Genomic DNA, 25,349 nt, shown 5'->3' with positions numbered 1-25,349 from the left:
CATTCTATGTTCCTGCAAAGAATTGTAATGTACAGAACTTTTATACAGGCAATACAGTCAAACTTCTTAAAGTATACTCCTAAATAATTACTTCTCCAGCATTAATTCTGCAGTCACCACAAAAATCAAAAACTACCTGGCACTGGTATTGGTACATTTTTAGATCCTCACGGAGTTTCAGATTTTCCTCTTCAAGTTTATTCTTGTTCATTTCAATTTCATTCACAGTTCCCTTTAACTTTTCAACAATTGGTGCATCCTTTTCACTTTCAGGCTGGCCATAGATAATTGCTTCTTCTTGGTTTTGTTCCTTATTGGGTAATTGGAATTGATAAGTCTGGCTCTGCTTCTATAAAACAAGAAAATCTTCTGAGTGAAATTCAATAATGATATGTAAACTGCTAGGACCAAACCATTACTACTAAAATCAGAAAACTATTTCCATCTTCACCTTGATTTGCTTAGAAAATATGACATCATTGGAATGGTTTGCATTACTTCTCTAAAGAACAATTCTGGGTTTTAGTCTCGTATTCTTTGCCTCAGTAATAAAAATAAAATCAGAATCTTTCAAGGACACAGAATCTTTTCAAGGATTTTTCTCCTGTGCTGTGCATCTCCCTAGCACTTAATGTTAGTTAGCCTCAAATGTGAAAAAGGTGTTTATGGTGACCTACTCAAAGCAGCTACCTATAAAAAATCATTTGAGAGAAATAGTCTCTGATTCATTGAACTCAGTAGGAGTTGTGTGTGTCTGTGTCTCAGGAGAGATATTAACCTTTGACTAGAGGGTTAGCATTACATAGCTCATGTATAAACAGTTACAGTACAGTTACTGCAGGAGCTGTACTTTCATATAATTATCCTTCAACTTGGGGAAGAATCATTTGCACATTCTGTAAAGTCCCACACTCCATTCAGTTCCTTGTACTAGTTAAAATCCTAAACTCAAAGCTTCAGAAAATGGGTATTGCCAGGATTTGTGAATTTACAGGCATCACAAAGAAGCATAATTACTATGGCAACTGGTTTTGCTGTTTGAAAAACTATCCACATGGATGCTTCTACCAGGAGATTAACAAGAAGCAGTAATCTTTCAGAAGACTGAGAATTAGCTGAAAAATGATAACAACATGTAACCTGGAAACCATTTATCAGGTGCACAGATGAATGAAGTTGAATAAGAAAATGTATATTAAAACTAAATAGGGTTACAAATACCATATTTCCTTGACAAGGACTACAAAAAGGCATGCTTTAGAGAGTCTTTGATTTCTTTTGACTGTGTTCCCATAATTTATGTTGGCTGAACACCTAAGCAGAACTGACCACTGGCTGCATAGCAAATAAAAAGCCAAATTAAACTTGCAGGTTTACAATAAAGCCAAATTAAACTTGTTTAATTTCTATAGATAACAAATTAAGGTATCCTTGACATCTAAGTTATGGAGTCTAATATCCAAAAATGTCAAAACATCCTGTGAAATATAGTGCAAGACACTAAGAAACATCTGGAAAATTTAGGTAAAGAGCATCGTAGGAATTGTTATGGAAAGTTTTCACTAGATTTAAGATCCAATGAGCTCAGTGACAGTGGAAAGGTGGATTGCCAGTCAGCAATGTAATTGGCTTCCTGTTCATTTTTGAGCTGTCTTCCGGCCAATTAGTTTGTAAGTTATTTTCTAGAGTAAGTTATTTTCTATTTTTTAGAGCAGGATAGGTCATCAAGACATCATTAAATCAATAACTTGTTCTGGATTGGAAGGAATTAAAAAATAAAAATATGCTAGATCAATAGCTACATGAAAAAAAATTAACACACAGATTGGCAAGTAAAAAATAATCACACAGTCAACCAAGAACTGAATGGTAAATTGAAAGCTGAAAAGTGTAATCAAAAAAGGATAACAGCTCCATGTGTGATTCTGGAGTAGCACATAGAAATTCTTTTTGCTGCATAAATGATATTAATATATATTTATATATTTATGATCTTAAAAAACAATGAAGGCTATCTTAGACTTGAGGGAACTTTACATTTGAGTCAACATATTAATGCCATGCATTACTTACTTGGTAAGATACTTTTCATCACAATTAATGGCATATTAATAAATAACATAGAAGATTAAAGTATTTCCACAATATACTTAAAAGCAACAAGCATTGCTTTCTGTAAGTTTTAAAAAATCAGAAATATTGCAATTTTCATGCATAATTCTCATGAGAAAAAGAAATGAAAATAACTGTATGTATCACTAGATCTTTCAGAATGGATCTGCTTTACCTAAAGCAACATGTTCACTACCAATATATCCGTGTAATGCCAGATTCACTGTAAGCTTAGTGGTATTCAGGTTTTTAAAATTCAGTTAAAATAACTCCAGCTGAACTAATGGCTAATTTTCTTCTACAGGAAGGTAGAAATTTTACCTGAAATAAATGACATTTGTCCAACAATAATTTTTGTTGAGCATCTAAATAAATTAGATAATTTTGGCAGATTGATCCCTTCTTATCCCATTCTCTTGATTTTGCCTTCAGATCCTGAAAGACAGCAAAACAAGGCTAGTAAACATAGGGAAAATAACTTATTTTCCTTGATCTAAACAACTTTGTAATCTTTATAGTCCTAAGAAAAAGTCTAGCTTTTTAGTTAATACATATTCTTTCCATAATTTTGAAATGAAGAAAAAAAGAACAATGACATGAACTATCCATCCAGTCATCCTTACCAGAAAAAAACCCCAGTTTTAAAGGCTGTTAATCTGAGAAGAATGCTAAACATAATCATTGAATAAAAATGATAAAATATTTCAAAGCACTTCCATTGTTGTAGATCTTGGAGTTATAATACATCCATTTTATTGGAGGATAGTTCCTCTGACTTTAAAGCTATATTGATGTCAAGCAGAGTAGTCAGTGAATCAAACTCTTAATATTCAGACAAAGGTTTTGAGGGCTTGCTTTAAACAAAAACTTGTTTAACAAATTCTACTCTATCAGATTTATCTAATACTGGTTTTGCATTTGCTCTTATTTTCCTCTTTATAGTGTATTTGTATTTCCTCTTAAATCATACCAGATCTTACATGTTTAAAACTAATCTTTAAATGCTCCTACGTGGGAGAACTCCAGTTATTAGAACTGTTACTCTTTTAGCATGAAGAATTAGCAAAATAACAGTATAATGTTTTAGAAAGTGAAAAATATACTGTTTGTAAGCTGTTATGAGAACTCCCTTTTTCACAATGCAAATGTTGCTTCCAAAAAGATAGATTTAAAAAAAATAATTATCTTAAATTGGCCCATTCCCCAAATTTTAAAAAGCATTATTTTATTTGCTACTGAAACTAAATTGAATACTTTACAAAAATAGGTTAATAGAAATCTTTTCTTACAGCTTTCCTAATATCTGCTTTGGCACTGTAAACCAATAAACATCTTCTCATTTTATGAAATGTGATACAAATGGAGTTGCAGACTACTTAATGAGAAGTGCAGGTTCAAGGCCTTACTGAAGCAGTGCTGAGCTTAGCAGATTTTCAACACAGTAATTATTTCCTGAATACTAGAATTTGCTGAATACATTCCAAGCACTCATTTTCCATACTGCATAATTAATCAAATTATAGCATTGTGTTGCATTATTTTCACATTTTAGTCTTGAATAAAGTCATTCTCAAATTAGCTGGATCAGACAGTTTCACAGTAGTGACACATTTAGTCAAGGATAGATGTACAACCCATTTATTATTCTTGTAGTAGCAGATGACGGCAGCTATGCTGCAGTCCAAAGAGTAGTAGCTTTTCTGATGGTAAGGACTCTTGATGTGGAAGAGACAGCAACATCAGTGTAGAGCTAGGATGTGTTTAGGATGTGTCCTGTTACACAGGTACAGTCACTTGAAGGTCACAGAAGTTGGTCCTATATATTATAGAATAACATAAAAGACAGGCAAGTCCAAAATAGAAAACCTAAAACCCTGCTTAATCGCAGTTTCAGTATGAAAGCTCTTAACATCTACGAGATCTTAATTTTTTAATTGTAAAGTTCTCTAAATGTCTAAATCATGTACATAGGAAATCTACATAAATCTACATGGTAAGCCTGTTAAGTCTTCACAGTGCTCAGCAGCTAGGCAACTAGCTCACACTTCTGACTAGTATTCTTCTGCTTACTTTCCTGCCCAGGGAGGGTATGGAGTCTCCTTCAAAACCCCCCTGGACATGTTCCTGTGTGACCTGATCTAGGTGGATCTGCTTGAGCAGGGAGATTGAGCTAGATGATGTTTAGAGCTCCCTTCCAACCCCTACCATTCTGTGATTCTGTGATTCTCCACAGTACTTAGTTTAGTAAACACTGGAAGCACACACTACTTTGTTACGCTCTTTACAAAGGATGGCCAGAGAAAATATCTTCAGACCAATGGTTAGACTGCTCTCTCCATATGAGGAAGACTCAGTTAAATGATTTTTCCACATAGAATCTGAACCAGAATCTTCCCATGTTCATTTTCTACTTAGCAAACAAATGCTAGTTTTCAACAAGTTTTGGAATTCTTCCTTTTGAAGTTGTTTTACATTGCATAGGATACCAGCAAATTTCTTGGATGAATAAAAAAGAAGCAGCAAAAATTAGCACAGCTAGAGATTATATTGCTCAGTTGTAAGACACGAGACTGGATATCAATTTCTGTACCAATGAATGTAACCAGACAAGTATTTGGGGAGAAGCCACCACTTGAAGGCACGCTCTCTATATGCCAATTCTTTGTTCTGGCTGTCTCATTGGCCCAATCAATATCTGATTTTTCCACAGATCATAAAGTAACTTCTGAGAAGTCAAGGCTGGGAATTATGACCAGAAATCAGTATGTTCTTGTCTTCAAGAGTAAGTCTGCTAAAATCCAACCCATGTGAAGAGTAACGGGGAATATGACTGAATCCTGTCCTTGACATCTCATACTACTTAGTCCCCTATTCAGCATGCTGAATTCTGTGGAATGTATTTTTAAGTGCCTAATCCTTTTGCATACATTACTGGGGGGAAACAGGCACTGAGGTCAAGGTTGTGAATTGCCTCAGGCACATGGGTGCTGACAAAAGATGTGTACGACAAGCAGTTTTTCAGTCCTAAATCCTTCTGTCTAGCCCTACATGGTCAAAGTTGTCCCAATGTCTATAAAAGCAGAATTAATGGTGTTACCTGACAGTATCCTGCATATGTAAAAGGTCTCAGGCCTCATGAGATTATATTATCCAGTACACATAAATTAATCAGGAAGAAGGTAAAATTTATTTATGGCTATGAGGAAAATTATCTATATTAATTAAAAAACTACTAGAAACATTAAAGAAATTTGGATAAATGAACAAAACCTGAATATTAAACTATGAATATTAAAGTTTTCCTTGCCAGAGGTAGAAAATTATATAATTTTTGCAGAATTATTGGGAAATTAAAGTTTACAATTGTAAATCACAAATTAGTTCTAAAGGCATATTTATATTAGAATATAAGAACAAAGTGTCCTTACCTCCAGTTTCTTGTATAAACTGTTCAGTTCAGATGGTGTCTCTAGGCTTTGCTCGCATTTTTCTCTACTTTTAACCCTTTTTTGTTTTAGCTGATGTGACTGTAGCTTTTCAAAAGTATATGTCAACTTTGAAAACTAGAAATGAAAGCAGAGTTTGACATGTAGAATCTATCAAATATGACCACATGGCCAAACTTTTCTTTAAATAGAATCGCCAACTGCAGCTTCAGTATTCTAAATATTTAATCAACATAACAAAGAAACAATTAAGGAAGTTAATTTATTAGAGATGAACAACACCAAGCTCTCATATAAATGTTAATTAACTCTTCAAACGGGCTTATTTGACAGCTACTTAATTCTGCTAAAGTCCTTTATGACACTGTTGCCCACAGTGCCATTTCTTCTACAGTGTTTATATAAAATGTTCCATACTTGTTTACTGCCATCTTGTGTTGACATTTTAAAAGGGTGCTTCACTAGCCCGAAAGAAAGAGTATCATTGACATATTTTAAACTTACATGTTCCTTTTTTTACCATGAAAGTTGTTGTGTGTGATGGTTGAGTTCTTCTGGAATCATTAAGCACCAAAGGGTGTCTTTGAGAGCCAGACACTAAATCCGGTTCTGGCTATTTATTTTACCATAAAAGAGTCAGAAGCAAAGGAGTCAGAGACAGAGTGGGAAAGATACCAGCAGAAGAACTAGCCCCTTCATAAGGTACCAGCCTCTTCAGAAAAATGGCCAGCCTGATCAACAGTTAGTTATATTGGAAAAACAAAGGGGCTAGTGGCTGTTTAAAGGTTTGATACAGCCAACTGACATTATCTGGTAGAGTTAAGTACATCTGGTTTTGGAAAGAAAAAAGAAAACCAAGGATCTTGAAAAGAAAACACTGAAACTATGGTCTTGAGTGAACTCAAATAAAAGGACTTTGTGAAGAATACTGAGTAGAAAAGAAGCTTACAGCTGTAAATACTCTTTAAACTCAATTATAGAGGATGGTTTACACTCTCATAATAATCAGGGTTTCATTTAAAAAATTGTGACTCTCAAATTCTTTACCTAACCAAACAAAATCCATAAAAACTTATATACTTTTTAATTTCTCAAGTGAACTACTATCTGGAAAAGAAATTACTTCCAAGGAAGTAATGGGAAATGGAATGAAATCCTAGTGAACTAACCTTGAATGAGCAATTGAGGTCTGAGCTGGTAACAAAGAAGGCCAAAAAGGTCCAGAAAAGGTATAGAACAGAAACTGGAGTTAAAAACTCATCTGAAAAATTCCTACAGGCTTTAGAGAAGATTTTGAGAACTTGTAATACAGAACAGCAAAAAGAATTTGCATGACCAGCAGATAAATCATCCTAGATTGGAAAGTTTTGTGAAATGTGGAGATCCAAGGATGGATTCCAAGCTGGAATTTCTGAATAGAAATCCTGTAACATGGACTTACCGAGGCTGAGATAGCACCTTCAAAAGGAAATGCAAAGTTTTGCAGGGAAGCTACCTGTACTTGAAACATACTTTGTCAGAGAACATAGTTAATTTAATTTTTTTAAAATGGGTCAGAATATCCAGGCTTAAACAACATGGAACTCATTGCTTTTGGAAGAAAGATATCCTTTTTCAAAGAACATCAGTTTTGCTCTTGATCATATTATGGCACATATACACTGCCTAGGAAAAGCAAATCCAGATGAAGACAAGTATTAAGACTGTTCATGCTAAAAAGGCTAGGATATACAGGACCTAACACTTCAGCAAATCAGTCCAAAATAGAACAGAATGTCCAAAATGAAAAAATTTAGTTTGAATATTAGATTCCTCTAACGAGAGTAGGGTATTTCTGACAGATTATAGTCTGGATGTTATCATAATCAAAAATTAAGTAAAAGCCAACAATCTTTATATTTAACACTAGATATTTGCTTTAAAAAGAAGGTCCAAAATGTTCTACTTGCATATTGTATAACGAAAAAAAGGCTGAGGCATTTTACTGAGCTCTGAAGTGGGATTTATCTAAGCTTAGGCTTCTGAAAGTCAGACATCCAAGCCTGAGCTGCTCTGCATTAGAATCAACTGTCTCCAAATGCTTAGTCACTTCAGCTACCTTAAATTCTCATCATTCCCTGAGCTGAATTAGAGGTGTCCATTTCCCCCCATTGATTCCAATGGGAGCCGGAGGTCGCTCAGACATAGCCATCTAGCTTTTAGAAGTCTAAGTGAAGCAATTAGTTGCAAAAGTGCTTAGAGCAAGAGTGGATTAATGTTCTTTTGCTGAGAGATTCTGTCACTTTCAAAAAGAGAATAACTACTAGACATTAATATTGAAAATAAAATGAAGGAAGAAAGTAATGAAGATGAGCCCCTAAAATTTTTGCTCTTTAATTATGACAAAGTGTTGTTGCAATGTGGCCTAAGAGTTTCAGGTTACACATCAGGAATTATTTCCCTAATACAAGAAAAATACAGGTTTGCTGCATTCAACAGGCACAAAATCAATTCAGTGGTAATGCTGGTCATTAAACAGCTACTTTTATCAGCAGCAAGGATAAAAGGCACTGAGGACTACAGAAGCATTATATCAGAGAGAAATTTGTTCTGAATAGCCCAGCATTTTTAGAGCTAGAAATAGTGGTCCTTTCTACTTCTACCAAGATTAGGAAGGAACAAAAATTGGGAGGGATTTTAAGAATACATCTGCAGAGAAAGATACAATGCTACTGGTAAATAGTACCACTCATATCGTTTGTGCAAAACTAAATTATAGCTCTTAAGATTATAGAGTGTAGAAGGAGGTGTAACTTTCAAGTGAGGATAAGAACCAAAAGAAGGGAGACAAAGGCTGATAAGGCAAAGATTAATATTGTCAGGAAAACTCTATATTTTAAATATGAGTTTGTGCAGCCAAGAATCAGGGACATTAAAGTCATTCAATTGTAGACACTGCAGCACTGTAATTTAAGAAAGAAACTCAATAAGGAGACATGGTAAAAGCTAGAGGAGCACAGTGAGATAGTCCTACTGCCTAGCATAGGTGCTTGGAGTTGTTCTGACAAGGCAAAGTTTCTGTTTATCACATACAGAATCTAGGCAGGGCTCTTAACTTTGGCTTTTAAGGGTATACCTCTTTATTCGATATGCACTGGATGGATATTTCCTGAAGAAATATGGTTTAGTGAATGAGGAAGAGTGGGAATTGGAAAATAAACTGCAAATGGCATCAGTGCTGGAACCTTTGGTAAAATAAAAAGGAGAGAAGGAACTGTTTGGAGGCATAGGCTGATCTATATTCTTAAGAGCTAGAAATCCAAACTTGTTGCATAGAGATAAAAAGAGAAGCAATGACGAAACTTGGAGGATGGTTAGGTGGTCTGAGTGGTAACTAAAAAGAATAATCCTGGCAAGAAGTATTTAGAGAGATTTAGAGAGAGGAGCTTGTAGATTAGGAAGTGTAAGATTCTTTAAAAAAAACACAAAGATAAAAGAGGTTATATTTGCCCATGGAAAAGACTTGTAGGGTACAATTTCAAAATAAAAGGCTTTATGAAAAAGGAGCTGGAGTTTCAATTTCAGAAAGTTCAATTTCAGTGAAGTTCTTAGCAACAATATGTAATAGAAAACCAGACATTTTTAGCATGTGATAAAAAAAAAAGTGAAAAATACTGCAGGAAATATGAAAAGGGATGAGAAAAGAGAAAGATGCTATATTTTAGGGGATAGTTCTGCAGTGCTAAAGGCACGTTACAATTTATATGTTAAAAGTCACAGTGTTCATTGTATGGCAATTGTTTTCTCAGTAATCATGCTAAGATATTGTTTTTATTCTCTGTAATTTGTGTAAATTATAAAGTAGGTTTTGTTTCTGATTACTTTCCCAAGTGACTATAAGTTTTAATTACATAACAATGAAAACATTCTCTGCTTAATCACAGTTGTTCGCCAAATCAATTTCCATTATAAAAGAAAAAATAACTTTAAAAATAAGTTATACTTTTATTGGCTTGATGGGTAGACAGTGTTATCACCTGTAGATGAAAATGATATCCTGTTTTTGTAATCCAAGAAGATTCTATGATGAGCATGAATATTGGAAGTTTTTAATTATAACACTAAAACTGTGGTAGGAGAATCCAGTGAAGAATACAATAAAATAGCAGGAAAAACAACACAGAATTGTGTATTTTAATTTGTTAACATCCAAGAAACAGAATAGAGAAGTTCACTAAGAATTTAGATTCATGAGTGAAGTGGAAAATAATATGGAAGTGGAAGAAACAAAATACAGGCACAGAGCAAACAGCCAAACAGAATCAGAGAAACATAAAATCATAGAACCATAAAATGGTTTGCTTGGAAAGGACTTCAAAGACATCTGGTTCCAACTCTGCTACTATGGAGGCAGAGACACCTTCAACTAAACCAGGTTGCTCAAAGCCTCATTGAATCTGGCCTTAAACACTTCCCATGATCTACAGCTTCTCTGGGCAACCTGTGCCAGTGCCTCATCAGCCACATCATAAATAGTTTATTCTTTATGTCCAGACAAAATCTACCCTCTTTCAGTTTAAAGATGCTACCCTTTGTCCTGTCACTTACAGGCCCTGATAAATAGTATCAAACTTTCTCATAAGCCCTCTTTAAGTATTGAAAGACTGCCACAAGGTCTCCCCAGAGCCTTCTCTTCTCCAGGCTGAACAACCTCAACTCCCTCAGCCTGTCTTGAAAGGAGAGGTGCTTTAGCCCTCTGATAACTTTTATGTCCCTCCTCTGGACTTGCTCCAACAAGTCTGTGTGTTTCCTTTGCTGAAGGCCCCAGAGCTGGATACAGCACTGCAGGGTGGCACTCAGTAGAGCAGAGGGGAAGGATCCTCTCCTTTGACCTGCTGGTCACACTTTTTGTGCAGCCCAGGGTCTGACTGGCTTTCTGCGCTGCAAGCACACACTGAAATAAATAAAGCCAAAACAAATTCCCAATGTCAATAATCTAAGTTAGTCTATATATTTTTTTTGCCTTATGGAATGCTGTGAGGCTACTTTAATAATCCTCGTAAATCAGGCAAACTACAGTGAGAAAAAAACACAGAGCAGACATGATGAGAACAGTTTCAGTCTTAAAATTCCTAATGTGCATGAGCATCCTCATAGCATCAATCTAATTATCTATTTTCTTCATTCACCAAGGTTTTAGGTTATTAGTCCAAAGGCAGGAAATCATGTATATGTCTTCATAACACTTAGCACATTCACATCTAAATCCATCCAAAGAGTTTGGACATGTCAGTACAGAAATGATAATGGAGCCAGGAAGGAAACTGTAGTCATTATCAGTTGTAAGACACAATTCATCTCTCCCAAATCCATAAAGGCACATATAAGCTCTTTGTACTGTAATCATATAATCATGACACTGACAGTTTTCTTACTTGAGATTTCAGTGCTTGAAGCTGAGTTTCATATTTCTGAGCCATTTCATATTTAGTTTTCTGTAAGTCTTCCAGTTTCTGTTGAAGTAGTCCCACCTACAGTTAAAATAAGCATTCAAATTTACTTTCGCTCAAGTGATCCAAAATATGTCATTTTGAACTTTGAAAGAAGACTCTTGCTTAAAAGGTGGATGTAAAAAGATAAATTCATTCTAATAATAAATTGGGATACCACAAACCCAGTTTGTATCAACATCCAGTTAGGGATTTTACAGTAAAAACTTATATTGTATGCTCTTGAGTTAATGATATCATAGGAGTCTGTCATAAAAGCAATAATGACAATATTTCTGAGCCAACTGAACAAATGAACTGCTGTGATCCATTGTAAAAATTTTGCATGAATGTCTTATATAATCATACAATTGACTTTCAGCAACTTATGTACAAATTGTTGGGAGGTACTGTAGACTCATTTCCACCCCCTAAGTGCAGTGCCACTTGAGATATTTATCTGAGAATTTAACAGAGATCTGGGAAATATGACAAAGAGCATACATGACATCTCTGTTTTTTCAAGGGGGCAGTGGGAAGCTAGGTGGAATATGCTAAAAAATTTCATATGACATCTCTGTCCAGGAAAATAAGTTGATGCTTTAAAGATTGGCTAGCTGAATGATTCTCTTGGCTTCTCTGACTGTAAGGACTAAGGGTATTTTCCTACTTGCTCACTAGGGAGTTAATATTAAAAACTCCCACTGGCAGTTTAGACACCCAGCTTCATACAGGGATGCCCATGTGTAAACACCTAACTTCAGACAGCTTGAACTAGAACTGAATGCTGTGCTAGAATCTGCTGATGCTTCTGAATGGATATTCAGCAGACAAGACTGAGAAGTATGAACGACGTCAGGCACACAGGGGATTTCATTTTGATAAGCAAGTCTAAGTGGTAATACCATTTGAGTTTTCACTATTAAAAATGTCATAAAAAGACATATTATGTAAAATGGGAAAAATCAGGTATAAATATGAATTATAAATAAGTAATTTTGTGACACTTTTTGAACCGTACATTTCCATTTAACATTTCTGATGAAACTGGAAGTGTTGGCATTTAGAAAAACCATCAAATTATCTTTTTACGGCTAAACTGGGAACATTTGACTCAGACTTTAGGGAAACAGAAGAAATATGAAACTTTCAATGACATTTTTGCAATCACTTTTCAAAACAGAAGCACACTTTAAAACAAAACACCAAGGATAATTAGTGACCTTTAAAGACTCGGTGTTTTCACATGATAGAACAAACAGGTCCTCTGCATTTAGAGCACACTATTAACCATCTCCCAGAATAAATACTTCCTTTATAGAATGTGATATTCTTAAATACCTCTTGACCTTTTTGTTCCAGTTTGCTTTGGGTACTTGCTAATTCTTGATTCTGGATATCCATCTTTGCTTCTAAAGCTTTCATCTTCCTTTCCCATTCCATTTTCTTGCTGTTTACCATGATGTCAATTTGATGCACTAGTTCCTGAAGTTCAGCTTCACATGGAAAAGCTCTTAACATTTTAGAAGATTTTTTTAAAAAATAAAGGAGAAAACAATTTTTTCATTTACATTGCTTTTATATTATAATGGAAATAACCACTTTTCAACATCAGAAAGAAAGAATTGGGAAAGCTAAATGGTGCTTTCAAAGAATCAGACTGGTAGGGCTTGGAAGGGACCTCTAGAGATCATCCAGTCCAACCCCCTGCTAAAGCAGGTTCATCTTGATTAGGTCACACAGAAACATATCCAAGCAGGTTCGGAAACCTCCAGAGAAGGAGACTCCACACCCTCCCTGTACCAGAGCTTCCTCACCCTCAGAAAATTTTTCCTTAAGCAGAACTTTTTATGTTTCATCTTTTTTCCTTTAGCCCTTGTCCTGTCACTTGAGACAACAGGAAAAAAAAGTGGCATCCCATCCTCTTGACAAACATCTTTTAAATACTTTTAAGTGTTAATGAGTTCCCCACTTAGCCTCCTTAAGGCTGAACAGCCCCAACTCCCATAGCCTTTCCCCTTAAGAATGATGTTTCAGTCTCCTGATCATCTTGGTGGCCCTTTGAAGTGTAGATGGAATCTTACTGCACCTATCTTAAGTTTTCCTGAAGTCAAAATCAGATTTTTCAGCATATTCTGGTCTCTTCGCTTATCATAAATACTGTTTGATATCATCTCACTCTTTCAGGGATGAACTGTCAAAGATGCATAAGATGAGTTGAAACTATGTTGAAAGTCCCAAACCTCATTAGACAAGAGCAGGAGAAGCTGAATATTAAGTTTCCCAAACTTCTGAGATGAAATTTGGGAGACATCCCTTACATTACAACTTAATTGTCAGTAATAGAGAATGTTTTACACTGTTGCTTTAGGAATATGATGTAGGAAATTTAGGAAAATAATGATACATGGTTAATTTATGGTATATTAGAAGGGCCATCAGAAACCAAAAGCAGTCAAAGCTGTTCTCTTATACTGTCCCATATATGAGAGCAGTATATTAATTTTAAAAAATGAAACTTTGCCTGGACAGTGTAAAAAAAAGTTTAAATCAGGTGATGTGTAGCAGATATATACAAAATATCTGAATTTTAGTATGGATATTTCTCTATTCTATATCCATTCCAACTTTGATGATGAATATAAGAAAAATTTGAAATAAGAAAGATACAGGATATATAAAATTTGGCTCTGAACACTTTTTTTTCCATGCAAGAGATTGCATTATTCTTTATATACTCTAAAACTTTTGGTTTGTAGAAATGACTGTTTCACTTCAAAATTACACCATCCTTCTAGGCGATAGGAGATTTTTTTCCTGAAGCATCTTGGAGAGTTTATTGCCCAGTTAGCCTTGATTGTTTCACAAACTGATAGCTTCTCTCAATCTGTAAATTTACAGCTGGCATTTCAGATTTGCAATAATTTATTGAAAAGTTAGAATCTTTCCAGGACTCTAGTCAACCTTCAGTGAAATGCTCCCATTAGGGAAAAAACCCCCCTCAAATATTGTTTATTGAAGTGTTCCTGAACATTTTATTTTCCTGATTTACTGCTTTTTATCCACTTGGCCCAGGATTCTAGGGTTTGAGAAAAAGATTAAGAAGACAATGTAAACTCCTGCCTAATTCCTTGCCATAAAATAATGAGGAATTTTATTCCATTAACTCTCTGAGCTCCTTTTGGACTGTTACAGAAAAGAGCTATTGAATAAATTGCTTAGCCATGTATATGAGCCCATAAATCTTCTATAAAACTTAATTTCCATTGAGTCACATGGAAAAATAAAATCAGACTGTTTTCTGTCACTATGATTAAATACACATCACCAAACAAAAATCTCTTTTGTCAGTCATTAAAGACTTCAGCTTGGTCTCAGTTTACTTAATTTGAGATACGAGATCAGAATTGGTTAAGACAGTAGTTGTGACAAAAGCCTTTAGCACTTGCCCCTGTAATGTTTGCTTCATGTCATTTATTGAAACAAAATTAATTTTATCAACTTTTTTTTAAAAAATATCCCGACTTTCAAGCATTTTTAGTATGTCTAGAGGTCACAGAATATTGGATGTAGGTATCTTTATACAAAGTACCCTAAAGGGCATATATCTCACTAAAGTGAAGGAAAACCTTTCACTTACTGTTTTTAGCCAGTGGAATAACATGCTGAATGTTTAAACTTTTGAGGAATAGCATCTCTTCCATTTCATGTTCTGTAAACATTTACTTTACACACATTTTTTTAGTAGCATCTGTTATCTCCTTATCCTGTTCTCATATGAGTTAACTGTTGATAAAATTTTATACTTCTTTTCCACTTCTTTTTTAGAGCTTTTAAAAACTTTTCTTGTTCCATGTTCTAGTTTTAATTGCTTGGGTTTTTTTCTAAATAAGAGATTCCACATATAAATTACCCTGATAAACAGCTTTATTATTTTCTTTAGAAGACATACTTTTATCTTATCTTTATAACATATTGGAATGTACTGAAATGTCTCACCTTTAGTAATTGCAACCTTATCATGACCATGAAAAAAATATTCTCATTTAAAATCTTCAAATTACTCTTTTCAGTGGTATGATCTGATCATTGTGAAAATTTCTGCATTTTTCTCTCTGTAACAATTTAAAGATTAATGTATCCAATTACTGCTATATCTAAATGAAGGTACAGATAAAATCAATGCTGTTTCTCCACTGTCAGCTCTCTCTGCCTTATCTCAACCAGCTATACTGTTAGTAAACTGTTAATGGTATGCCTGCTTTCTCTTCACTTTTTATCTGTCATAGTGACTATTCATTGTACAACTGAAGTTTAATCTGCATTTAATTTCCATTTCCTCATATTGTTGCATAATTTTCAAGCCTGCTTGGGGTTTTTTTTTTGGTTTTGATTAGAAGCCTATATTGAATCTCCTCTTGATGAAACCAATGATTGTATTGTTTCATAAATTTGGCAACTAACCCTCCTGATATCTAAACTGATGCAAACAATGTATTTTAACCTATTACTTTCCATGATAATATATTTAGCCCTCTGACCAGGGCTTTACTTAAATATAAGAATGCTGTGACATTGTTTGAGTTCTGGCATGTTCCATTTTCCTTTTAATAATATTATTTATGTCACTGACATTGTCCCCAAAAGTAAAAGTGGTAGCCACTCCTTATAATTGAGTTAGTTCATTAATTCATAAAAATATAAAAGCCATGTAATCCCTTGACTGCTGATGGTACACACTTCTGTGTGCACACAAATTGCCTTTATGATCGATAGCCATTTTGCAACCATTTTAATATCAGTGGCATGATTGTTTGTTAAAACGAGCATAGCTATTTCCTTAAACTGAGCATAGCTATTACTTTATGAAATAATTGCCATAGAGACAGTCACATAGAGACAAAAGGTGGTGCAGCATCTGAATAATGCAGCAGCAACCTACAAAAGGGTTAATGATAAAAAGCAGAGCAGTATGCCTTATAAACGCACCATCCCAGGAGGTGCTGGAGAGGATTTCAATACCCAAAATGAGCACAGAATGCCATTTTGTGTCAGGAACATCACAATCTGGCGTATGCTTATGGGGGACATTGCAAATGAGATTGTGCCAAGCAACCAGGAACTCTACTTGTGCAGAGCACTCTTATCAAACACAAACTGAGCTATGAACTCAGAGGCAATATTCCTATTGCTAGTGAGCCTTCAGTGGCTGAGCATGCTGCCAGCACATCGCTGAAGGACAGTAAGCTAACTAACACGTTCCTCTACTGCAAATGACTGTGCAAACTAAGCATAAATATAAGCAGATGTTTTTAATCCTGGTAGTTGATAACATCATCTTGTGTGAATGCTAGCATGAAAATGCTTCCTTTCTCTTCTAGTAATCTTTTACCTCCCAGCTGTTCAGCCAACCCTCTGAAGGGCTGCCCTCCTGGTGCCCATGCAGACATACTGAAGGCTCCTATCCATAGGTTGTGGTCTGGATTGAGTGCTGGTCCCTCATACTCTGTGTTTCAGATCCTGCACGCTCAACTTCTCATTGCACTGCACTAATAAAAGGACCTTTAATGGTCATCTAGCAGATGGATGGATACGTGTTTATTGAATATCTTTATTTTTGATGCTTAAATGGTGCATATCCCTTCTGTAGACAATTATTACAGGAAACTGGTGCAAATTTGTTAGATTTACAATATCACAATTAAATCTCAACATGGTCTTTTTTCAAGTAAGATTATTTAAAACTTTTTTGCATCAACAAACGCTTGAACTTTTAACATTACCAAGATGAAGCTTAGAAAGGATTTTAAAATACGTGTAATTCTTAATGCCTTTTTAATTTTAAAAATATTGGGAATGCCATTTAAAAATTTAATGTTACAGAATGATAATAATCAAAATGCAAGCAAGCAGTGCACCGTGATGTACAGATCACAAAATAAAAATACCCTCCTCCCAAGTGCCTGGAACTCATCTCAAAATAGCATTAATGATGCAGTACACTTTGATTGCCTTTAGGTGGAATATAAAATGGAGTTTTAGAAACAGAAGATGAAGTGATACTGCATCAGGACTACCTTTTCTTTGGTTCTTTTATAAGGGCCTGTACTCTTCCAGCCTCATCTAACATCACGTGGCAACACTTTGGTGAACTGCCAGCAATGATTCATCTCTCTGATTTTAGCCTTCAAAAATAGATACTTTTTATGTGTCACATGGATCATCAAAATGTTGGCAGGCCAGTGCAAATGCAACCTCTAGCCTGGATCATCAGGTTACCCTTCCAGATCTACTATGGCTGATGTTGAATTTATTTTGATCATTGGTTGTGAAATGCTGAAAACTCTGCTATCTTTTGCTTAATATGCAATCAGGTAAATAAACACACAAAGAACAAGTTTTCCCATAAAACAAAGAAGTATCCATATGGAGGTTTTTACCATGTATTCAGCATTCAACATTGACACTCTTCTGAATGTATAAATCAAATGCATTCTTCATACATGGAAGTGATGACTTGTAATTAAGCAATTGCAGCTTTTCTTTTGGTTACATTTACCTTGAAATCACTCAAAGTACTTTAAGGTATCTCATTTTTAAAATGATGTAGGAAAGCTATTATTCTATCTCCAACATGATAAAAAGATAGGTGATTCATATTCTACTGTCTTTAATACCTACTTATCTTCATGTAAAATCAAGATGTTTCCAAATTTAGGTAGTAAGTCTTACCAACTCCAGGCCTTTATCACAAATTGGTTTTGCTTTAGTTAGGCTTCTCTAGCTCTATTTATCTGTCTTTGGTTTTGGAGTCCTACACAGATCTGTATTTTTCTAATGGTTTCCTAATAAATGGTTCTACTAATAAATGTAGAAAGAACTTTATTGTCCATACATTTTATAATAAAGCTGTAATTTAGAAACTGTCAGTCTCTACTTCATGCCCTCTTCTCTTGTTACTCAGTTTGCTGACAAGTAGGAAAAAATATATGACTGTATTTATGCAAACACAAGCAAAACCTATGTATAACAATATTAACAAAGATTTCCATCTTACATGGTACATTCATTATTTTTTGATCCTTAACCCAGCTTCATCTTATTAAAACTTTACTTAAAAGTAGGAAATATATAAAGTGGTTGTGATACAGTGATACATTATAATCTTCTACCCCAAAAGTTCTATTACATGACTTACAACCAACTTATTTAACAATTTTCAGCCATATGGAATCATACACATCTGTGGGTGATAATTTGGGATTGAAGAGTTCTTGCAGCTGGGATGTAATTGTCATGATTTTCACCACCATTATTCAGCCATCTTCCCAAATTTTAATGCTATCTGCAATATCTCTTGGATGCTGTCACCACAGATTGAAATTAACATCTCCTCTCACTTGGTGTGTGTTCTAACCTCCTCTTCCAGATTCCTTATATAGTTAGTGCAAATAAATAGCTACCAAATATCCCTGGTTTATGACAGGACAAAGCATTCTAGATTTATCTACAATGGCCTGAAATTCCACAAAGGCCAGGCATGATGTGAACACTTGAAACAGGCTTCTGATTTGTTAAAATAGTATTCAAAGAATAGCAATATTTTGATTTTTTTAAAATGCAACTTTTTATATGACTACACTTTAATAATCATAGCAGTATCAAAAAGAATGTCACATGGGTCAGAAGATAATATTTTACTGCAGCCATTTTTTTCTATCATGAAAAATGCACACATTATTCTTCTGCACAACAGAGCACACCTTCAAATCCTGTTAAATTTTTTAAGCCAGAAAAAGATGTGATAGAATATGCATGTTTCTATTATCTTAAGAAACACTTTTACACTTTATATGCAGCAAATTACCTTGGACTGCTTCTTTGTAATGATGATAGAAGAAAGTGGCTTATATGAAAAATAAGTAATAAGTTTATTTACAAATTATGATAGATACATATTCTGTTTAGCTCATTTGATGAGGAAGTAGTTTCTAAATTGCTGTGTTCCTTGAACAGGCTGGATGGGATGAGGTCTCATCCATGTTTATGCTTCCTTAGAAAGATTTTGTGCTCTACTAGTATTTTTTAGAGTAACACTAAAAGAACTAAATTTGGGTTATGTCAAAAAAGATGATTGTGTTGTGATGAAAAGTGCACTTAATACTTTGGAGGAACAATTGTAGTTATTACCTGTGCAAAATAAGACTAAGGCTTTAGCAATTAATAGCCCTGTTTTTAAGATTCCTGAATGTTTTAAAAGCTGTGATATGTAAGTTTATACTGCAGTAGCCTAGCAACCTCAACTACTTTTTTAAAAACCAGTTTAAAATAACATTTCTTAACATGTTACTAAAACCCCACATAGCTTTCACTTTTTCCCCTTCTGTTCAGGTATGAAGATATAAAATTTAAATAACAGCAACGGTCAGTAGATTATTAGCTAAAGCAACAAGATGTGTTGTTTTAATTACCAGTAACCTCTCTAGTTTGCATAGAAAGCAGCAGAAGAAACTGAGGAAGAACCAAGTTTATTCTAAAATAATTAATATTTCGTGTTTCAAATTTTTAATAAACCCACATCATTCAATCCATTATATTTTTAACTGCCAGACAGTAAGTCATTACTTACTTAGCAACAGCTTGTTGCTGCTCCGTATTAGCAATTATCATTTTAACCTGTTGAAACAACAAAAATCAAATAATTCAGATTCTTAAATGCATGTATTTACACAAAGTAGTGCATACTGGATAGTTCTATGCTTTCCTTTAAATTTCTGTAGTTCTCCTATCACAAACGACAGGAGCAGGAGAAGGTAGCTGTAATTACTGTCTGGAATGGGCAATGTGAACATTTTTGGTGTAAGCTCAGCTCAGAGTAAGCAGCTCTCAGGCTTGGTGCAGCACTGAGATCCTAGAGAAGTGCCAGCCTGGGAATAGCCCTGGATTTCCCTGAGGAAGTTTTTTTTGGATGATTCCCCACTGTGTAAGTGATTTGCCAAAACACTAAACCACATAAACCTATTTTTTTTTCTAGATCCATGGCTACATTCATCAACTGTTTCTCATATCTTCACACACCCTAACCTATACTTAGGCTATAATTGCTCTCAAACACAATTTTGGACTCTTATTGACTATTTGCTCCCTTAGCAGGTTCAGCACTGAGACAGACAGCCCTCAAAGTACCTTGGCAAAAAGATCAGAACAAGACTGCTGCTGGGACCAGTCTGGTTCTGTAGGTCCAGCAGGACACAAGGATGTAGGGCAAACCTACCTGCATGCCAGAGCAGGAACCAGACAGGTTATGGCTGACAGAGCAACATGAGACAGCCCTAATTCCTCTGGGGGTGAGGAGTGGGGCTCTCAAGGGCACAGGTATCATACAGATGTGTGGACACAGCCACATGGCTCTGAAGCTTTGGCTCCACAGGGACCAGGCACCTGAGGTAACACTGTCACAGGGGCACTGGTTTCACAGGGGCCTCTCACCAGAGGTGGCACTGCCACAGGACCACCTCCCTTGGCTCCACATCAGACTCTCACCTGAGGTGGTACTGCCACAAAACCACCTCCAACTCCCTTGGCTCCCCAGGGACCAGGCACTTGAGCTGATACTGCCACAAGGCCACCTCCCTTGATCGGCACCTGAGGTGCCACAGGCAGCGAGGTAGCCCTGGCTGTGCCGGGCACCTGAGGACATGGAGATGCCCACGGCTTCCCCGGTCTCCCGCGGCCGCCCCCTTCCCGACGGTTACCTGCCGCGCTCCCCCCGTCGCTCCTTTCGCACCCGGTGTAGCTACGGCCGTGGCAATTGCTCCGCAGCCCGGCCACCCCCGCTCCCCCATCCCGCCACAGCTCCCGCCCGGAGCCGCCTCGTCCCGCCGCTCTAGCGGCCGTTGCGGACAGCGCCGGGCAGCTTCTCCCGTCGCCGCGGTAACCCGAAGCGCGGCTGGGCCTGGCGGGCGGGCGGCTGCGGGCGGGGCCGGGGGCCGAGGGCCGGGCGTGAGGCCGCGGCGGTGGCCCGGGGTGCGCACAGCGGCGGCGGCGGCGGTACGGCCCGGCGGGCTCGGGGCTGGCGGGGCCACGGCTGCTTCCCGACAAGGAAAACGGCCTCAAGTCATTTCCAGATTATTGTGCAAACGACCTAGGTTCTACCTTTTTGGTGGACTTCAGTTTGTCTTACTGAGCAACAAAACATTTTAAAGGATCACAGGTCACAGCTATTTTGGCTTTTTCCCAAAATAATTTGAGTTTCCAACTTGAGGTTTATAGATCTCTTCAAAGAACAGGGGACTTTTCTACCAGGACAGTACAATTCACTTTGTATTTATTGTCCTGAAATTGCACCAAACGTTTTCAGGAGCTGCGAGTGTTAGTTATGCACGCTACATTGTGAGCTTTTGGCTTGTTTTGCTTGGACTGTTTACTTAAATTAGACAAGTGAACTGCATTTTTAATATCAAGTCTAAGGAATAATCTATTTCATTTGTTTCCTACCTACTATGCTGAGGCAGATAGTTTTCATGTCAGCAGAAATAGTTTCCAGCTATGAATTATGAAAAATGTGTTGTTTTTTAAAGTTAAATGTTGAATAAAACACTGTGCAAAGTTTCAGGAAAGTTCTTGACCAAGTGTGTTTACTCTAGAAAATAGCTTGCAATTTTCCCTGGTAGATTACTAAAAATGCCTTTATGTTTTGTTTACTTTTTTTTTTCATGGCTGTATTTAATTTCAGGAATATCCCAGGAATACTTTAGATCTTTATTTGTCAGGAGCAGCAGGAGCAGCAGCTGGGTGGGAGCAGGCGAGCCCAGTAGCTGAGGGTAACGGTGAGGTCAGTGCTTTCCCCAACACCATGCAGTCCCACAGCACCCAGCCACGGGAGCAGAATGGGGACAGGGACAGTAAGCAGGGTCCACCACAGCCAAGGGATGGCCAGACCAGCCCGTGGTGATGAGCGGATCTGAGGCGACTCTGGAGGTGAGTCAACAAAATTAGGAGCAACGAGGTGTGATGCTGAACACGGGCACAGCTACAACATTGCTCAGGCAAGCCCCAGGGGTATGGCCCTGAGGTGAAATGCTGCTTCTGAGCTAAAGGTGTAGGCCCCCAGTGCAACATCTCATGGCTGTGTCATGGTGGTCTGCATTGTGTCAGAGCTGGTCTTGTAGACAGGCAGCCAGACTCTTGCAAAGATCTGTTGCTTTACTTAGAGCCCTGAAAATATTTTCTTCCTTACACTCTGTAATTATGCTTTTCTTCATTATTTGCTCACTGTAATGGAATCAATATTAAGAAATCACACTGAAACATTTTTGATCCCTGAAATGTTTCAAATATAATTTCTTCTAATTTAAATACTGTTTAAAGATATTTTTTTAATGGTGAAGTTCAGTATGATTTATTTTAAATACTTAAATTTGGGATGATTTAAAGTATTATGTACTAGACATCATTTTTAATGTAACTGCCAGAAAATTTCCATTTGTTTATTAGCAACTGAAGTGAACTTTACAGCCATATTCCCAGTGCATATATTTTAATTTCCTCCCTGTCTCACCCTCTCTCAGTGGTAATCAGTTATTCAAAAATTTGACTTCCATCTGTCATGCCCAAATAGAACTGGAGGAGCAACTTAAAAAAACCCAGAAAAATAATTTTAAGATTACATGCCAATGTTTTCAGAGCTTTTTAGGAGGACAATTGCACTGCCTTTAGCCAGAGTTGTGTTTCCAACTCCCTGATGTGCCTTTAAATGTCTCATTCACTATATTAAAAAAAATCCCATATCAAATTGTTGACATTTTCTATTTGCTTTTGCTCATTCACATCATCTCTTGACTAGAGCTTGTCTTGTGAGAAGCAAAACTTTTACTTGTTGACTTTAAAGAACATGCTTTACAAATTATGATAGCCTGAAAAAAAAAGGAAACTACTTTCAAATCAGCTTATAAAGTAAAATTAACGGAAAGCTGCAAGCACATTTCTGCAGAAAAAAAGGAGATAGATCAAGGCAGGGAAACAACAGAGTTTTATCATGTGTCAAACAAGACACGGTATAAAATTGATATTTGTAAAAAAACAAGGGGAATTAGCTGGGAAGATGCCTTGGGGAGGGATCTAGATAGACTGTAGCACTGGGCAATGATTAATGGGGTGAAATTTAACAAGTTGAAAAGACAGATCAACTAGGACTGAGCAATACTGGGCACAAGGATAAATTCAGAGAGGAGTGGCTGGAGACCAGCCCTGCAGGAAGGGATCTGGGAGTGCAGGTCAACAGCAGGCTCAGTGTGAACCAGCAGTGTGCCCTGGCAGCCAAGAGGGCAACTGCACCCTGGAGAGCATCAAACACAGTTTAACCAACTAGTCAAAAGAGGGGATTTATCCCACTGTGTTCAGTGTTGTTGTGGCCTCATGTCGAGTACTGTGTGCAGTTCTGGGGCCCACCATTTAAGAAGGGTGTTCAGGTCCTTGACTGCCCAGAGGAGAGTGACAAAGCTGGTGAAAAGGCTGGAAGGAGTGTCCTGTGAGGAGCAGCTGATGAATTTGGGCTTGTCTAGTTTGTAGAAGGGAGGCTGATGGGTGGCCTTATTGCTCTCTGCAGCTTTCTGAGGAGGGTAGGTGCAGAGAGAGGTGCTGATCTCATCTCCCTGGTACCCAGTGGCAAGATGCATGGAAATGATTCAAAGCAGCACCAGGATAGGTTTAGATGGGACATTTAAAAAAGTTTAGACTGGAAGGCTTTAACTGGAAGTATTTCTTTACTGAGTGGGTGGTCAAATATTGGAACAGACTCACTAGAGAAGTGATCAATGCCCCAAGCCTGTCAGTGTTTTAGAAGCATTTGGACAATGCCCCTCATAAGATGCTTTAACTTGCTCAGCCCTGAATTGGTCAGGCAATTGGACTAGGTAATTGTCGTAGGTCCCTTTCAACTGAAATTGTTCTGTTCTATTCTATTCTATTCTATTCTATTCTATTCTATTCTATTCTATTCTATTCTATTCTATTCCTCTAAAGGTCCCTTTCAACCCCTACTATTCTATGGTTTTATGATTCCATTCCATTCCTTGTCACAACCAGCTGGTAATAAGAGAGTATAGGGGAAGCCAAGTAATGATCCAGGGGCTACGATGTTCTGTAACCTTCAACAGCATGCCGCTTGCCCTTAGTGAAGTCATGTTGGCTGGCACCAATCACTTCCTTATATTCCACCTTCCATAGTTTCCAGGCAGATCTGCTCCATGGTCTTGCTGGGCACAGAGGTGAGACTGACTGTCCTGTAGTTCCCTGGGTTTTCCTTTGTTCCTTTTTTAAAAAATGGAGGTGATATTTCAGTCAGTGGGAACTTCACTGGACCGCCACAACTTCTGAAATATTATGGTGGTTTAGCCACTTGATCTGCCACTTCCCTCAGGACCCATTGATGCATCTCATTAGATTCCATGAGCTTGTGCACCTTCAGGTTCTGTAGATGGTCACAAACCTGATCTTCTTCTACAGTGACAGTTCCTCATTCTCCCAGTCCCTGCCTTTGCCTCTGTGATGTGAGTGGTGTGGCTGGAGTACTTACCAGTGAAGACTGAGGCAAAAAGGTTGTTGAGTACCTCATCCTTCTCCATGTCCCAGGTAACTAGGTCTCTCATTTCCTTCTGGAGAGGGCCCATGTTTTCCCTGATCTTCCTTTATCACTGATGTGTGTACAGAAGCTTTTCTTCTTCCCCTTGATGTGCCTGATCAGATTTAATTTGATCAGGTCTTTAGCTTCCCTAACGTGATCCCTACCTACATGGACAGTTTCTCTGTATTCCTCCCAGGCTACTTGCTCTTCTTCAAGATGTGTTATTTTTGTAGTGCAGTGTGTAGTGGTAGGTTAAAACTTAGTGCATTTGTGTCTTTAACTTTAAATATAGTTTTTATTTACAAGATGTATTCACACCCTAAATTGCAATCTCAGATGACAAATTCGATTGAACATTTTGTTGCTGTAAGCTCCACGCACCCTCATAAGAAACATGCTCATTTCTCTAGCACAGAAATCACAGTTTAGTGATAGCTATCTGATGAATTCATAGTAGCTCTGTAATAGTTTAATAATTACATTCTCTATGTTAGTTTTGCTGTTTATGAACATACCAATGTAATTTACAGAAGCTTTGTTAGAAGCGACAGACAGAAATGAAAAGGAGCAGCTCAGTATAAACCGTCCATCAACAAACATTCAGAAGTCACTGAGAGACAATAAAACTTATGAAAAAATCTCTAAGACATAAGCAATAAGAGAAGAATGACATTTAAAAAGAACCTTTGCAAGAGGGAT

General features: G+C 36.9%; 1 protein-coding gene across 1 annotated transcript in view; it reads right to left on the bottom strand.

The window, feature by feature from the left end:
- DEUP1 (deuterosome assembly protein 1) overlaps positions 1 to 25,349 on the bottom strand; it is a 59,099-nt gene that overhangs the window by 23,022 nt on the left and 10,728 nt on the right. The window contains exons 3-9 of the mRNA XM_062020515.1: positions 20,570 to 21,116; positions 19,656 to 19,702; positions 12,368 to 12,539; positions 10,973 to 11,068; positions 5,541 to 5,675; positions 2,434 to 2,547; positions 137 to 349 (exon numbers count right to left, since the gene is read on the bottom strand). Of these exons, the coding sequence (XP_061876499.1) occupies positions 137 to 349; positions 2,434 to 2,547; positions 5,541 to 5,675; positions 10,973 to 11,068; positions 12,368 to 12,539; positions 19,656 to 19,702; positions 20,570 to 21,116 (1,324 nt within the window). The remainder of the gene's footprint in view (positions 1 to 136; positions 350 to 2,433; positions 2,548 to 5,540; positions 5,676 to 10,972; positions 11,069 to 12,367; positions 12,540 to 19,655; positions 19,703 to 20,569; positions 21,117 to 25,349) is intronic.

The sequence above is a fragment of the Colius striatus genome, chromosome 1 (genome assembly GCF_028858725.1).
Source record: "Colius striatus isolate bColStr4 chromosome 1, bColStr4.1.hap1, whole genome shotgun sequence".
In the NCBI taxonomy this organism is placed as follows: Eukaryota; Metazoa; Chordata; class Aves; order Coliiformes; family Coliidae; genus Colius; species Colius striatus.
This window is presented reverse-complemented; position numbering and strand designations above follow the sequence as displayed.